The 17,642-nt window shown below is 43.2% G+C and overlaps 1 protein-coding gene across 1 annotated transcript in view; it reads left to right on the top strand.

Annotated features, from left to right (window-relative positions):
• Positions 1-17,250, top strand: part of BMPR1A (bone morphogenetic protein receptor type 1A) — an 80,865-nt gene extending 63,615 nt beyond the window's left edge. Inside the window, exons 5-14 of the mRNA XM_048505327.1 lie at positions 1,594-1,696; positions 5,020-5,116; positions 6,421-6,520; positions 7,540-7,684; positions 8,115-8,307; positions 9,323-9,620; positions 10,563-10,738; positions 11,464-11,594; positions 12,535-14,203; positions 14,334-17,250. Of these exons, the coding sequence (XP_048361284.1) occupies positions 1,594-1,696; positions 5,020-5,116; positions 6,421-6,520; positions 7,540-7,684; positions 8,115-8,307; positions 9,323-9,620; positions 10,563-10,738; positions 11,464-11,594; positions 12,535-12,660 (1,369 nt within the window). The 3' untranslated portion in view covers positions 12,661-14,203; positions 14,334-17,250. The remainder of the gene's footprint in view (positions 1-1,593; positions 1,697-5,019; positions 5,117-6,420; positions 6,521-7,539; positions 7,685-8,114; positions 8,308-9,322; positions 9,621-10,562; positions 10,739-11,463; positions 11,595-12,534; positions 14,204-14,333) is intronic.
• Positions 17,251-17,642: the final 392 nt, after the last annotated feature.

Here is a 17,642-nt window from a genome sequence, read left to right as displayed (position 1 = left end):
CTCTGTCTAGGTCCACTGTCAGCTTGGTATCCCGAGCCTCAGCCAGGAGTTCTGTAGAGTCACTAGTGTCTCTTAAAATTGGTGACTGTCACTGTTTTCATGCTGTACCTCTGCAGCCACATGAAGGGTATAATGCCAGTTAACTGAAAGGAGGTATGTTCCATGGACATCCGCGGGACTGGCTTCTGAATAAACATGGCTAGACTCAGACTGCAGTGTTTGTGTTCATAGGCACCATGTTTTAGTGATGTTTATATTTGAATAAATGGCAGAGCTGTCTAAATTTAGATCTTGACATGTACCGGAGACCTTTATTCACATTTACTTAGAAATCTCTGTTCCAGCTGACCTCTGAAATCTTTGAAGAGTAATGCAGGTTTTATGATGCAGTAGACATTTTTTTTTTTGGGGGGGGGGGGGGATGAGTTGAAATCTCCCTAAACTGATTCTCAGTAATGATCAGGTATTGAATTGTTTTTGTTGAAGGCAGTGAAGCACCATTTTTCCATGGCAAGATACATTCTTGTGCTACATGCAGGGAATGTCAAATACTCTTCACTGTGTGTATGGAGGAACTGGAAGCAGGTTTTCTGATTAGGGGTGCACCTCCCTTTTCACTCAGTGTTTTGGGGGTTTGGGTTTAATAGTCATGAAAAAAACCCCAAAATACCAATTCCTAATATCAGCTTTTTGGGGGTATATTACCATGTTTCCCCGAATATAAGACAGTGTCTTATATTAATTTTTGCTCCCAAAGATGCGCTATGTCTTATTTTCAGGGGATGTCCTTATATTTCTGTATTCTGTTCGTCAGGCATGCTTCCAAACAAAAACTTTGCTGCGTCTTACTTTTGGGGGATGTCTTATATTTCGCACTTCAGCAAAACCTCTACTACGTCTTATTTTCCGGGGATGTCTGATATTTGGGGAAATAGGGTAGATCTCAACCCAAAAAATTCCTGCTGCCTCTGAGCTCTACATGGACCTCAGGCTCATTCCACACATGCAGAATAATGCACTTTCAAACTGCTTTCAGTGCTCTTTGAAGCTGTGTGGAATAGCAAAATCCACTTGCAAACAGTTGTGAAAGTGGTTTGAAAACGCATTATTTTGCGTGTGCGGAAGGGGCCTCAGAGCCAGTGCACAGAGTTGAATGATGGACCTGGTCAGCTGGCAGGTAAGCGAGCCGGGAGAGGGGTTCTCTTTTTTAAATGGCTGTGGGGCTAAACTGGCCTGAAAATGTTAGCATTTTTCGAGATCCTCTTTTTTGTCTCCCTTTTTTCGGGAGGAAAAAGCCTGAAAGATGCTGATAAAGTATTTTTCATGCGTTTTTTTCTTTTTGACTTTGCTGAATTGCTCACATCTATTTCTTATTTCCAAGACGCTTAAGAAGGGGCTTCCTATGCTACGGAGCAAAGTATTCCCAACCACATTCTGTCTGCTGTGAACTATGCTGTTCGCTCCTCAGAGTTGCTTGAGTTCAATATTTCTGTGGAGCTGGAAGGAGCAATAGATGAATATATCTTAATAGGTTGGTTGTTGAATGTGGGATAGTGCTTCAAGAGCTAAAATCAAGTTGACTATGATTTTCAGAACGAATGGACATTGCTTTGCCATCATTGAAGAAGATGAAAATGGAGAAATTACACTTGCTTCAGGCTGCATGAAGTATGAAGGTGCAGACTTCCAGTGCAAGGTACTTCCACCTGTCTTTTGGTAGATTTCAGGGGGACAGAGTGAAGTGCTGGTTGAGTCTTTTCATCAGGTATTCATGTAGCATCTTCAAGCACACTGTAATTACAAATGCACAGCTGTACTTCCTGATCACCTAAACAAGATGACGCAGCGAAGAACTACATAGCAGGGTGGATGTAAAATTCTTCCAGATCTCTTATCTCAAGAATTATCTGATTTTTGTGTGGGAAGTTGAGGGGGTGACTTTTCTTTGATTTAATTTGGCAGCTATTAAGAGAGGGAGAGAGAGAGAGAGAGAGAGAGAGAGACTGGAAATAAACTTAGAACCTGGGGTACTGTGTGGTTTCCAGGCTGTATGGCTGTGTTCTAGCAGCATTCTCTTGTGACGTTTCGCCTGCATCGGTGGCTGGCATCTTCAGAGGATCTGAGATGCCCGCCACAGGTGCAGGCGAAACGTCAGGAGAGAATGCTGCTAGAACACTGCCATACAGCCCGGAAACCTCACAGTGCCCCAGTGATTCCGGCCGTGAAAGCCTTCGACAATAAACTTAGAACCTTTTTGCCCATTTAAAGTCCTAATTCATGACTGCCAAAACAGTTCTCATTTCCACTAATTTTGATTATGGATTTATTTTATATCTGCCTGTAAGTCACTGAAGCGCTGTAAACTGAATATCGACATTAATACATTATGCATTGTGTTAAGACAGCAGTGCCTTGAACACAACTGTGTGCTCTAAGAGTTTAGGTATATTAAAGCCCTTATAGGCTAGAATTGGAATACATATACATGTACAGTTTATAATAATAATAATAAATAATAATGTATTGTCAAAGGCTTTCACGGCCGGAATCACTTGGGTGCTGTGTGGTGGATCCTCTGAAGGTGCCAGCCACAGATGCAGGCAAAACGTCAGGAGAGAATGCTGCTAGAACACGGCCATACAGCCCGGAAACCACACAGCACCCTAATAATAATAATAATAATAATAATAATAATAATGACGACGGCGACGACGACGACGACGACGACGACGACGACGATGATGATGATGATGATAATAATAGGTTCCTCTTTGTGGCCTTCTGTGCAAACAACATGGGGACTGTGCATGTGCAGACCTGTCATGAAGGAGAGTAGTCTGTTTCTCTTGAAGAATTCACTAAAACTCTCACAAGTGCTCCCTCTGCTCCTCCAGCCTAGAGGCAGGAAAATTCCCTCCTAAACAGTCATGGGATATAGGAATCCTGTTTCTGCCACAGTCTTAGATCACATGGTTAGCTTCTTGAGCTATTTCAGCTTTTTTCCGACAGGCATTTTTTCTTCTTTTTTACAATGGAGCCCAGTAAGGCACTTTTTAAAAAAAGGGCTTTAAGTGTAAGGGCCAAGATGGCCAAGAATGATGGCCGTTTGGAGTGCCTCCCTCCTGCCTTGCAAGCAGGGCCACTTCCAACCGCTTGTCAGTCTAGAAGCTGGGTTCCCTGATCTTCCAGAAGGTCTCGTTAATGTTAGGGCCTCCCAGCTGAAGGTGGCATTTTATGAAAAATGGTTGGCATCAGAAGCTCCAGCTAAGGTTATTGTTCGTTAACGTACTCAAATCGGAGTGATCTTTACAGAACAGTCGCACCCTGCCTCCTACTGTTGGGCTAGCTTGCTACTCTTCCACGCGGGTCTGCATAGAAGGCCAGAAAGTGGGGAACAATGTTGCACTTACCTGTAACGTGTTTGTCGAGTAGTCTTCTGTGCAGTCACACATCCTTGTCTCCCCTCCTGCTATGGACTGTTCTGTTATCTCTCTCTGTTTTTGTCTCGTGTGGAACCTGGTCCATGGTAGCAGGAAGAGAACTGAGTGGAGTGCTTCCTCCTCTACCCCATGACCGTTTAAGTGGGAATTTCCCCACTTCTCAGCCAGGGGATGGGAAGGGAATACTTGGGAGAGTTCAAGTGAATTCTTCAAGAGAAGCTAAATAGTCTCCTCCATGACAGGCCTCTGCAGGCACAATCCCCATGTGTGCCTGCACAAACCACTTGATGAACAACGGTTCAAGTGCAATGTTGTTGTTCTTGTATACCACCTTAAAGCATTAAGAGTACTTCTACATCATAGGTGTCAAACTCGTGGCCCTCCAGATGTTATGGACTACAGTTCCCATCATCCATTGCCAGCATGATGCTGGCAGGGGATGATGGGAACTGTAGTCCATAACATCTGGAGGGCCGCAAGTTTGACACCTGTGTTCTACATATACTTACATAGGATTGCATTTCACACAGTCTAAGGCCAAGCTTTCCGACGAATGGCCTCGCTTGACGCGCCCATCTACGCCAAGAGTGCTGGAAAATGGGGGCTTAAGTCGTTCGCAGACGCTAAGCGCGCGGTGAGCAGAAGCCAAGCCGGAGGCCGCCGCGATAGGAGAGGTACGTTCCGCGACGGAGCCGCCATTTTCTCTTTGCCCTCCTCAATTCTACTCAATGGCGACCTCAAGTTGCCGCCTGCTTTCGTCGGTCATGGAGCCCCGCCCACGCTGCCATCCGACGCCTGGAGGTCGGAGACAGTGTGGGCGGGGCTCCGACGGCTTTCAGCAGGCTTAACGCACAGGCGACATCAGCGGAGTAGAACGTGAGGAGGCTTACACGGCGTCCTTTAGAAGGGTTAAAGATTAGGGCGGCCTGATCGACGCCTCTGGGGAGTGGAAGCTGATTCAGGCATGTGTTAACGGGCGGCCTGGGGCTACTTTTTACCGCTTCCCCAGGCCGGCCGCTTATGGGCCGTGCGGAAACGGCCTTAACTGGAAGGCGAAACCCATGGTCTGTAGTTTTCAAGCTGCTGTCAAGAGTTGAGTAAAATCAACAAGGGGATATTCCCCCATGTCACTCTTCCAGCAAAGAAAATCAGTCATGATAACCGTGGCTGTTTTGGTTCCAAACCAGGCCTGAATTCAGATTGAAATAGATCCATTTGATTCAAGACAACCTGAACATACATACCCATCACAAGCACCTTGGCCTGAAAAGAAATATTACCCACTAGCCAGTCGTTGCGTTTCGTCAAAGCGAGCCAAATCTAAGCGATGCCCTTTGAGGAGTGCGAGAGTTTCACAATTGCTCCTTCACAAACACTGGATCACACCTTTCTTTAGACAGGCACTTATAACCTCTTGGACCTACTTGGCCAGTCTCTTTATGGTAGAGTAATATCAGCCACAAAGAGCTTGATTTCTGTTTCAGAATTAACCTTTCCCCATTGTGACAGCTTTTGCCACTGCTGGGGAGTTCAAGAAATACCTGTAATAGTAAAAATAAATATTTCCTTTTCTTTACAGGATTCTCGAAAAGCACAGGTTCGGCGGACAATTGAATGCTGTCGGACAGACTTCTGCAATCGAGATTTGCAACCCACATTACCTCCGCCTAGTCCAGGTGCAGTAACTGCTACTTTTCTATGGATAGGATTCACAGGAGAACAATTGGGGCTTTTGTTTGCACACCAGGACTTTTTCACATACCCTTCCTACCACCATCTTTGCTGTGATACTACACCTCTGAAAAGCCGCTGAACCATGCAGAGAAACCTTCTGCCCAACCCAGGAAGCTGCAGTTGGAAGCACAGTTGGGGAAGCCAGTCTTGTCAAAGAACTTTAGAGCACAGGTGTCAAACTCGTGGCCCTCCGTTAAGTATGTATATGGACTACAGTTCGACCATGCCCCACCACCCCCGCCAGCATGCTGGGAGGGGATGATGGGAACTGCAGTCCATACCAGGCCAGCGCTAAGTTTGACACCTGTGCTTTAGAGGATCACTGAGGGAAGCTCCTTCACTGCTGTGTAGCTCTATATATCCCTGGGAGGGTCCTTCCTCCTCCCCTTCCCACCTGAAAACTTCAGTGATAAGGGCTGCCAGTTTGATCAGCCATCCACCCCAGTAACTGTGGCTTTTTCCCTTCCAGATTGTAACTTTTATTATTTATGGGGTGTTGTGGGGTTTCCAGGCTATATGGCCGTGTTCCAGTAGCATTTTCTCCTGACGTTTCACCTGCGTCTCTGGCTGGCATCTTCAGAGGATCCTCCGAAGATGCCAGCCACAGACGCAGGTGAAACGTCAGGAGAAAATGCTACTGGAACACGGCCATGCAGCCCATGAAACCCCACAACACTCCAGTGTTTTATTATTTAATTCACAATTCTTAAAAATGTGTGACTTGTTGATTCGAAAAGGAGCATCATGAAGCATATGTCTTCTTAATTTTCTTGTCTCTAGAACTGGTTCCCCACTGTTCATATACTCAGTCGGGGAACAAAACCATGTTGAATGAAGTAGGAGCAGGTCTGAGAAACTTCCAGGCGTTTGTTGTTCTCGATCTTTCACAAAAATGTAGGCTTCTTTTTTTTGTAAAAAAGAATTTAGAAATGACCGGATACCGCTTGAGGTTCTCAGAATTAACACACTCTATTTCAACTTGAGGCCAGTATTGTCAGAGTCAGCTGAATTTGCAAGGTTCATGGATGCAGGTCTCTTTTCCTCACACCCCCGAAAAGTCTTCTGATGGGGTGGGGGTAGCAGTTCTGTTTGTCACTGTAAATGCGAATGCTGCCTAGTGGTGCAAGATGGTGGCAGGAGTCTTGAGAGCATTCCCCGTAGCGTTTAATAATAGATGAGAGAAAGCAGGAACTGTCCCTGTTTAATATGAATTACTGATAAACAACCATGTTGTCTTTTTGTTTAGATGGATTCTTTGAAGGCGGCATTCGCTGGATAGCTGTTCTCATTTCTATGGCAATCTGCATAATAGTTATGATCATCTTGTTTAGCTGTTTCTGCTACAGGTAAAATATCTGATTTGGAGTTTGCAGTTCTTGTATGCAGCCAATCTGCAGCATTTTGATACGAGTTCCTTAAGCTCTTGAAATGTGCTGCAGTTGAACGGAGTTAGATTTCTGTCACTGGCACAGAGGTGAACCTCACTGGGCCGAGACAACCTCAGTATGCAGACTGTAGTCAGGAGCAGTCTTCAAGCTCACTTAGCCCGGTTGTAGACTATCTCACACGTGTCACCTAGGCTGGGTGTGTGTGAGTGTGTTATTAATGTGCCCTTTTTTGTGGTAGGTAAAATGAACGTATGACTCTATTGCCACACTAGACGTTCTTTGTTAGGGAGGAGAGCAGGACAGACTGTTGTGCCTGCCAGAAGTACTAGAGGACTTTAGGAATTCAGCCTTTTTAAAATACAGTTTGAAATAACAGGTTGGGTTGATTCCAGGGCCAAATTTCCACTTGTGCTAGAGGTCTTGCACAAACAGAAATGCAAGAAAAAGACTACAGTTGCTGCTTTCACAAAATTGTATCCCTATTTGCATTTCCATTTGCACATAGTCTTATTCAACCAGTTTTTGGGTGCTGTAATTTTTTTTGGTGGGCGGGGGCGGGGGGAAGTGTTCGCTGAAGACCTTGCACAACTGAACCTACACTAAGCCAATTTATATTCCTGGTTATGCATTGCTGTGCATTGTGCATCCAAGTCAGCGACGTACAGATTTCTGATTTTTAGTACTTTTTAACCTGCAATTAAAGTTATCACTATATTGGCTAATTAGCCAATTTTTTCCCCACTTGGGAAATTTGGTTGCTTAGGAAGGAACTTAACAAAAATTCTGATCAATTTCTAAGGGCATAACCACTTGAAATCCTTAGGATGAACTTAGGTAGCAACTGTGCCAGCTCACAGTCATGAAATGTGAACTGTGAAATGCGAACGGTTGGCAGCAACACAGTGATGCTTCAAATGTCATTGCCGATCTACTCACTCAGTGTATTTGTGTGTATGTGATGATATGCTGTTTTACAGGCATTATTGTAAGTGGGTTGCAAAAAGACGGTGTTATAATCGTGACCTGGAGCAAGATGAAGCCTTCATTCCTGTTGGGGAATCCCTGAAGGATCTAATTGACCAGTCACAGAGCTCCGGCAGCGGTTCAGGCCTTCCTCTTTTGGTAAATCAGTGATTTAACTACACTCTTGCTGTTGAAAGTTCCTTAATTTAACACCTTTTGACTTTGTAAACCTCATCTTAAATGGAGGTAATTCTAATTCCAGTGCCATTTAGTTTGCCATTGGTAATTATTCAAAGGTGTGGTATGATTTTCAAACTATCGGTCAGTTCCACTGGTACGAAATTGAAATAATGTAGGCTTAAATCAAGTTATGATTTTAGGTACTGATCCTATTGACAAAGAGATTTTTAAGGATTTAAATGGGGGGAAATCTTCATGAATTGTGTCAATTCCAATCGCATAGGATTGTGTTGCCAGTAAGTGGGGTAATGGAATCCTTGCAGTAACGGCTCTTGGAATTAACACTAGGGGACTGTCGCCAAAAGAAGTGTTCATAGAGTCATTTAGTGATTTCGGATTTCTTCTTAAGGTCCAGCGCACTATTGCCAAACAAATTCAGATGGTGCGGCAAGTTGGGAAAGGGCGATATGGCGAAGTGTGGATGGGGAAGTGGCGGGGTGAGAAAGTGGCCGTGAAAGTGTTTTTTACCACTGAAGAAGCCAGTTGGTTTCGAGAAACAGAGATTTACCAGACAGTCCTCATGCGCCACGAAAATATACTCGGTGAGTATGGAAGAGTGCTCGGATGGGAGAGTATTCACTTTCTGTGGAGGGCGGAGTCACAACATTTATGTATCTTTTTAAAAAAATTCCAAATGATAGTATCACACAACAGTAATAAAGTCACAGAGTCGGGATTCGAACCTGGGTGTCTCAGAAAACAATCTGACACTCTAACCCAGGGGTAGGGAACCTGCGGCTCTCCAGAATCCAGCACAATTCCTATCAGTCTCTGGTCAGCATGGCCAATTGGCCATGCTGGTAGGGGCTGATGGGAATTGTAGTTCCTGAACATCTGGAGAGCCGCAGGTTCCCTACCCCTGCTCTAACCAGTAAACAGTACTGGCTGTCATAAATGCTGCATGACTTTGGGGCAATCGGTCTCCGTCTCAGTCTTTCCTACCTCATGGAGTTGTTATGAGGAAAATGTGGTTTGGGCATCTCTTGGGAAGCCACATTGGTCTGCAGTGGATGAGCTAGATTCAAATCTAGTAGGACCTTCAATGATATTTCCCGTGTGTAAACTTTCAAGAGTCAAAGCTCTGACACAGTATCTGATGAAGGGATCTTTGACTTTCAGAATCTGATCTTTGTTGCCAGTGTAAAGAAGAAGAAGAAGAGCTTGGATTTATATCCCCCCTTTCTCTCCTGCAGGAGACCTCCGCCAAGGGGCTTACAATCTCTCATGCCCTTCCCCTCACAACAAATACCCCTGTGAGGTGGGTGGGGCTGAGAGAGCTCTGCTGGAAAAGCTGGGGATTAGCCCAAGGTCACCTAGTTGGGATGGGTGGGAGTGCACAGGCTAATCTGAATTCCCCAGATAAGCCTCCACAGCTCAAGCGGCAGAGCGGGGAATCAAACCCAGTTCCTCCAGATTAGAATGCACCTGCTCTTAACCACTATGCCACTGTTGCTCTCTGCACGACAGAAGGGCCCACAGCATTAATCCATTATGTGGCTTTTATTTATCGATTCACGGCTCTTGTGTTCATACTCATAATGTTCCTCAATTCTGCAGGTTTTATAGCGGCAGATATTAAAGGCACGGGCTCCTGGACCCAGCTGTACTTGATTACAGATTATCATGAAAACGGATCTTTGTACGATTTCCTGAAATGCACCACTCTGGACAGCAGAGCTCTGCTCAAACTAGCTTACTCCGCTGCTTGCGGTCTGTGCCATTTGCACACGGAGATATACGGAACGCAAGGCAAGCCCGCGATTGCGCACAGAGATCTGAAGAGCAAAAACATCTTGATAAAGAGAAACGGGACTTGCTGCATTGCTGATTTGGGCCTGGCTGTCAAATTCAACAGGTAAACGGACCAACCACAGCTCTTCTGTTTTTCTTGGAAGAGGTATTGATGTGAGATAAACCTGACTGCCTGACTTCTGTGGTACCCAGCACATCAGTCTAGTGGTCTGCCATCGCCTGCCTCTGCATAGCAACCCAGGAGTTCCTTGGTGGCCTCCCAGCCAAGTACTAACCAGAGCTGACTCTCCGTGGCTTCTGGGATCTGACAATATCAGGCTAGCCTGGGAGATCCAGGTCAGGGCAGTGTTGCTTTTTGGCAGGAGGTATGCAACCTCGTATGCACTATCAGAGAGACTGAACCAAGAACTGTAAAACATTCATTCATTTTATTAAATGCCATCCTAGACCAGCAAAAAAAAAGTTTAAAAGCGCAACTATTATGCTAATAAACAATTAGCAAGCAACTTCACATGACACCAGTGATCTCCGTATTCTGCTAGCAATGTAACAAAACGTCGACACATCATATAAACTGGTGGAATCCTTATCTTCAAGTGAAAACGTAAAGAGTAAGTCACTAGGGTGACTAGAATAATTGAAAAATCTAATTGGGGCGAGATGAAATGATTTCTAGCATCCTTGTAGAATTCACAATACAATAGTATGTGGGTGATCATCTCAATCGCATTTGCATTGCAAGGGCATAAACATGCCTCCATAGGCCATCGCAATAAAACTACGTTGCTGTGACTAAGTAGCGAAAGTCAAATGCAATATAAATAGAACAGTTTCCTTCTTTAGAGGTCCCCATTGAGACAGTTTAAAATACTCATATTACTGTAGAGCAGTTCATTCTTAGAAATTCATATTAACATTGGGCATCGTATAGTCATTTTCTATTTCTGAAGCAAAGGAAACTTGATGAGGGAAAAACCTCAATATTTGCTGTTTCTTGCATGTTTTCACACCATTCAAATAATATATATTTTTTATTTTAATGTAGTGACACAAATGAAGTGGATGTTCCTTTAAATACGAGAGTGGGAACTAAACGCTACATGGCACCAGAAGTCCTGGATGAGAGTCTGAATAAAAATCATTTCCAGCCATACATCATGGCTGACATCTATAGCTTCGGCTTGATCATTTGGGAAATGGCTCGGCGTTGTGTCACGGGAGGTAAGATCACAAATCTCGTCTTTGAACCCTATAATTTTGTTTTCTCTAACATTAGCCAAACAACTTGCCAACTCAATAGGGTAAAATTCAAATATTCATCCTTGCCTTGTTAAAAGGTGTCAGATATTTTCCTCCCCATAAACTTTTAATTTGTGTATGTTCCTTTAGTCCAGGGTTCAAACTATGCCCTCCCAGATGTTCATGAACTACAATTCCCATCAGCCCTGCCACTTGGCCATGCTGGCAGGGGCTGATGGGAATTGTAGTCCATGAACATCTGGAGGGCCATAGTTTGAAGACCCCTGCTTTAGTCCTTCTCTCCATACTTGACTTTCTTCTGCTGATGATAACGGGGTAGCTGATGGATTGGCTGCTTCACAGCCATGATGGAAAAGAGTGGGTATGATTGGAAGACAGAAGGTTTTTGATTCTCTGGTTCTCTCTTCTTCCTCAACTGAGATTTAACCCCTTCCATCTTCAAACCCCATCTCCTTTCACTCTTCCTGCAGTTCCTTAGAGCTGTGCTAAGCTCCTGGAGAGAAGACAGGATAAAATATTGTAGAATGTGTCCTTTTGCAGTGGGAGCCTCTCTAAAGCCAGCGGTGCAACTTCAGTAAGAGACGGGTTGAGATTTTCGTATTCGTCTAGCGTCTGCACCACGTGGCCTAACATTTTCAATATTACCCATGATAAGAGTTTAAACCCATTGTAATTTGCTTTTGCAGGTATTGTTGAAGAGTACCAATTACCATATTATGATATGGTGCCAAGCGATCCTTCGTATGAGGATATGAGAGAGGTGGTGTGCGTTAAGCATCTGCGCCCAGTAGTATCTAATCGATGGAATGGTGATGAGGTAAATTTTCCAAAAGAAATCAAGGGTTCCTATTTTTCAGTAGAGAAAAGAGAGCTTCCCTTCCCGGAGAAGTGGGATGGCCGATATTTGTTTGGATGAGTTTTCCATTGGTTCCCAGTTGGCATTCCTCTACTCGTAGAGTGTGTAACCCCTTCCTGTGGCTCATAGTTTTTGGCTTCCTGATCACGCAGGCCTGTTCTCCTGTGCTTGGCCTTTCATTTTCAGCTTCTGAGCAAAGTAATAAAGATTATTATAATTTGCACAATCTGAACACACTAAGATTCACACCCCAATTGTGCAGTTGTACAGATTACAGAAAACAGCCAAGTAAATGCACAAGTTATAAATGGTGTCCTTCCTACTGTACAGTTTGCAATTTATGATTGCACTCCCTGGTATATTTCTAGCTCAGACTTTCAGTCACTGAGACCAGGTTTATAGGTCCGGTCCCATTATATGTGCCTGCAATGTGTGTTGTGAATGTGGAGCAAGTCTATGAATTCTTCCATTCATGATACATTCCTAGTATGTTTTGTTTGATAAACCTTCCAAAAGCTCATTGAAGAGCATCAGTTTTGAAAATAATCATTTCTACATCTGAAAAGTGAGGACCTTTGAAATTCTGTTCATTGAAATAGGTAATCTGTGATCTTAAGACTTTGGGCCATGCCAGATATCGGAGTTTTGAGCTAGGTTCAGAGGATCCATGAACATGGGGTGTCATAAGAAGGCTCGTTTTGCTGGAGGAAAGCCGCTCCCCTGGCAGAATGGATCTCCTGGATCCAACCCAGCGTGTCTTTATCCTTTTAACAAAAGTATAGCTGCTTCTGTTATTTATCACCATCTCTGTATGTTCAGCAGGAGTTAACTCTGAGAAATCACATGACGTTCTTTTCTTGGTATTCCTTTACAAAAGAGTCTCTCTTGTTACTGTTTTCAGTGTTTAAGAGCAATATTGAAGTTGATGTGCGAATGCTGGGCTCACAATCCCGCCTCGAGACTCACAGCTTTGAGGATTAAGAAGACTCTGGGGAAGATGGTAGAATCTCAAGACGTCAAGATCTGATCAGTGGTTGTTGCTGAGGAGTGAAGTTTGGACTTCTGGAGCTTTTCACTCAAGCAAGTGTAGGGTCTGGTAGGAAAGGGGGGAGATGCTTCTGAGCTTCAGAACAGCTCTTCACCATACTTCCACAGGCTGCTAACATGAAATCGTACAGTACTTTGTAGAATCATGGTTACCACATATGGTCAGCCTTGTTTTACTTTTTGTTTCAAAAGCTTCATTGAGACTTCCATCACACTTTCAAACTCCCGCAGAACTTTGAGTACTGAATTGCACATTTAGAGATATATGCAGTGCTTTCTGTGAAAGCCTTAAGTTAAACTAAACAACAATGAAAAATAAGCTTTTACTTTTTCTTGTTCTTGTGGGGGGTGGGGAGAGACTTCTACCTGATGATATCATACCACGTCTTGGGCAGGAAATCTGCCCTCGCTGCTTCTCTGGGTGAACCAGGGCAGTTTGTAATTCGACAGTTCCTTATGCCATTTACGGTTTTGTTTGCTTGCCACGATTTTTCTGCTGCCATTTGGAGTACCGAAGAAGCCATTTGAGTTCGTGCAAAGTTACCGTTTTTCCTGCAATGCCTTTGCAACAAGAGCATGAAAACCTGTTTAAGGACATTGATTTTTCACCCTCCTTTTTGTGTGTGCTGCATGGGAAAAAAAGACAATACGCTTCATGACCAAAAGTCAGTGGCTACTACATACTATGCAGTAAGTCACCTTCACGTCTGGTGTGAAAAGTCAACCTTGACTCAGTTCATACTTCTAGTGCTGTGTATTCTTGGAAGACTGAACACACAACATAGATCAGTTAAACTTCTCTGATAATTTAAGTGCCTGTAATCTTGTACTGTAAACCGTACCATAGCTAGCTCTAAAAAGGGAAGTTATTTATATAGTGTTTAATGTACTTTTATTTGCTAAATACTTGCTGTTTTGTATATGTGCAAATACACCATATGCCAATCTGAAACTAATGAGATCACAAATAATCATGTCCACGTTTGATGAACAACACACACACAAAGTGTGACATCCTGAAATGTTAAACGGTCTGTCAAACTATGTGCCTAGATACTACAGAGTTGTTTAAATTTCCCTTTCAGAGACATTAAGTCAGAAATTTAATGCCATACTAGTGTGAATTTAAATACCTGTCAAAAATGGGGTTGTGTGTTTTTTAAATTTTGCTCTGTAGGTTGCAAAATGCCAATGGTCAGGCAAACTATTGCAGTATTTTTAATTTATATCTTGGTGTACAAATTTTATTTAACATTTCCTTAAGTCATTGCTTTTTCAGTAATGCTTTTTTAAAAAGTATTATCACCTGTTCAGCTGAACAATTCATGAGTACGTAAGCTATGAATTAATTTATTTTGAAAGCAGGAAGTCATGGAAAAATACTGTGCCACAGGTCTGAAGCAAAAAGGATTATGCTTTTTCCGTCCATTGCCAAGAAAATTGATCTCAGACTTTTGTTTTGCACAGGTAGCTGGTAGACATTCGGTACAACCCACCCTCCCAAATATTAGTCTAGACCAGGGGTATGTAACCTGCGGCTCTCCAGATGTTCATGGACTACAGTTCCCATTAGCCACTGCCACTATGGCCAATTGGCCATGGTGGCAGGGGGCTGATGGGAATTGTAGTCCATGAACATCTGGAGAGCCGCAGGTTACATACCCCTGGTCTAGACCAATAGCTTTCAGAGAGCCATTGCTGCTTCCACCCACCAGTTGCAGGATGCTTGCACGTCTGCCCCATAATTCTTGTGCATTGCTGAGGACTTTAGAGATGCAGGCATGTTCTACAGTGCTTACTCAGTTCACACAGAGCATTGGCTAGAACTAGTTGGGCCTCACCGCTAACCTCTCATAAGATGAGAGCACATCCCAGAATATAGCCTGTTCTTCTGTTGTTCCTGCACAGTGTGGAGATAAGGAAGAATGGCAGTGGTGGGCAGTATGTCTCAAGGAAGCTTTTCTCAAACTGGTACCCCCCAGAACTGTCCAAGCCCCCCCCCCCCCAATAAAATCTGGGGAAGTGTGTGTTTTTCATCTTCCCAGCCAGAATATCTGAGTCCTTGTTTAAGTGCCATGAGAGGTTTGGTAGCTTTATTAGTGCTTAAGGTGCTGAAATTTAATTTTAACGTTTGACTCAAGTTTCCAGTGCTGGATCAGAGCCATCATACCTAGAATCCAGTATATGCTCTAATTTTTACTATACCGAAGGGCTATTAAATGTCTTCGGGATTTTTCCCCTACCTAAGAGACATCTTACAGTGAATTGCCCTTATTTCAAAACATGCCTGCTTTCTTCAGCAGGGGCAACATAAAGCTGGCATTTCACTTTTTTTTTTTAAAGTACCACCTTCTTTAAAACTCTGCATTTAGAATGTCGTTCCTTAGGAAATCTTGAGATTCAAATACTTCCCATTTCTTGTCAGAATGTTCTTACCAATTATGTCTTTTACTCTGGTTTCTGGTGTAGCTGTGCATATTGCTAAACTGTGGCCACGAATTAGTTCATGTGACAGTAAGGTTCAAAATTTCTTGTAATATACAGGATGGTAAAGTACCCCCTCATACCCACCCCCAGGAACTTTACAGTGATTTATCCTTTGTCCTTGTTAGTTCAGCTCGGGGGAAATATACTTCTGATCTGCCTTCTCCCCGCTACTAACCAGTTATCCACATTAATAAAAGGGAAATGTTTTGGTAGCTGTTTTAGTAATTCTGAAGCACACTTCTCAACTGTTCCTCTTGCAGTTTGCAAAGTTGTGCCAATGGGGGGGGGGGGGCATGAAAAAAGCAGGTGCAATTCTTTTGAAATCATTGAGGAGCATCGGTGAGCTTTAAAAATGAATTCATGTGTCCGGTGCATGTGACAGTATGGAATGCTTTCAGAGGGATAAGAATATAGGCAAATTTCCATTTAGAATATGACTTGCAATTGAGATGTTCCAAAACGTCAGTCAAATCAGGTGATGTTACTGGCCCTTTTGCATATTTTCCTGCCGTCATTTGGAGTAACTCCACCCAAAATGTCTTTTCGGCCAAGAATGTAGAGATTTTCTGAAGTATCGCCGTACCAGAAGGGGATGTTTTTTTGTTAAGAAAGGAGCCTTATTAAAAGAATGGAGGTCTTACTGGTAAACAGAACTTTTGTGGTACCAATAAGAACATCATTATATAGTAGCTTTATCACACCATTAAATGCCTCTGTAAATACTTGCTTTTATCTAGTGACTGGGGCTCCCTGTTCCTTAGTATAAAATCTTCCTAATCGTGACTTTGTCACGAATCCACAAAACTCTGCTTCACTTTTCTCTGCCGTCATTATTCTCCGTTTCCTGTGCTTGTCTTGTTAATGCCTTCACCTATTTTAGGGGCTTGCTCCCAGGCTGTCTTAGCTGTAAGCATAATGTATTGGTGGTTCCATGGTGCTACTGTAGCTGCGTTTGCCACATTACATAGTACATGGAGGACGTACTCCCTGCAACCATGAATACTAGAACCTTTGTGGTTTGGACAAAGGAGAATGAAAAGAAAATGTAAAAACAACAACCTGAGTTCCATTCCTGCTCCCTAAATCCAACTGTAACCGCGGGCTAGTGGGCATGTTATCTGTCTTCAAGCTCTGAAAGCCAAATTGACTGCTAATACTAAAATTAGGAATCAGTGTGTAACTGCTACTCCTATTTGAGTGTGGAAAGATGTCCATTGAACTGTTTCCAGTAAAATCTTTAGTTATGTTTTGAGCTAGCATTGTTCTGATAGTTCTATCTCAAGCTAGCCTAGGCACCCTTGATAGTCTCTCAACACTTGTATTTCATTTCCGAAACCCTCTGGGTTGTCTGCTACAGATATTCCTTCCATTTCCTCCAGCAACTTCATGTGACTTCCACAAGGGCATTGCCGAGGGAAGGAAAACCCTTTCTGGAGGGCTGAGATAAAAAGGGGAACCAGAGTAGAGTCCTCCTCCTTTCCACTTCTGTAAGAGGAACAGTGGTGGGGCACCAAGTTTATGACAAGGGAAGCAGGTGTCCTTCTCTTGCACAAGTCTCAGTGAAAAGTCTTCTGTGGTAGCGAGCACTTCTGTGCCACACCTGTTCATCCTGGCTTTGCGCTGAAGTTCATGCTAGATTGTTTCTAGAATAAAGATGCCTCGGGGTTGTGAGTCACATCAAATGTATACAAAACGATTCTTAAATCATCTCCCTGGAAGGTCTCCTTTAGTTCCCTTGAATGCAGTAGAGAAGCCCACGTGCTGAATTCATGTTTTGTGCTCTGACTTAATTGTGCCCCAATATAAAAATGTACTATATTGTATACAGAGAGAATAACGTAGCTAACCTATAGAAGATGTAAATAAAGAAAAGAGGGTGGAATAAGCAGTACGATTATACTCTTTTTGTTTGTTACATATGCCAGAAGTGTAGAATGTTTTTAAATATTAACATGCTAAAGTGTCTTTTTTTTGTATAGCATCTGATTAAAAAGGTGCCTTAAGTTTACCGTGAATTGCTTTGTTCTGTACACAAATTTATGTCATTGTATCATTTTTAAGTAAATAATCTTATTTTAGTAAACATTAGTAATTGTTTATTAAGTGAATTCCATATTGATGCCTAAAAACGTCTGCATGTGGGTGGCGCGCTGCTTTTTAAAATGCGCATTGGAAATGGTTGCTTTAAGGCTGCATCTCAAAAGTGATTTGTTTATCAGTTCCACAAATTACCAAGTGCCTGTTTCAAACCATGTGCACTTGTTTCAAACAAAGAATGCTGTTTCAAGACGCACAGAAATGAGTTCCCCAATTATTTACCGTTCGTGTTGTCGAAGGCTTTCACGGCCGGAATCAGCTGATTTCTGTGGGGTTTTGGGGCTGTGTGGCCATAATCTGGTAGTTTTTGCTTTTAATGCTCACCCACATCTGTGGCTGGCATTTTCAGAGGCATGTCATGGTAAGATGTGTTTCTCT

The sequence above is a fragment of the Sphaerodactylus townsendi genome, linkage group LG08 (genome assembly GCF_021028975.2).
Source record: "Sphaerodactylus townsendi isolate TG3544 linkage group LG08, MPM_Stown_v2.3, whole genome shotgun sequence".
Lineage (NCBI taxonomy): Eukaryota > Metazoa > Chordata > Lepidosauria > Squamata > Sphaerodactylidae > Sphaerodactylus > Sphaerodactylus townsendi.
This window is presented reverse-complemented; position numbering and strand designations above follow the sequence as displayed.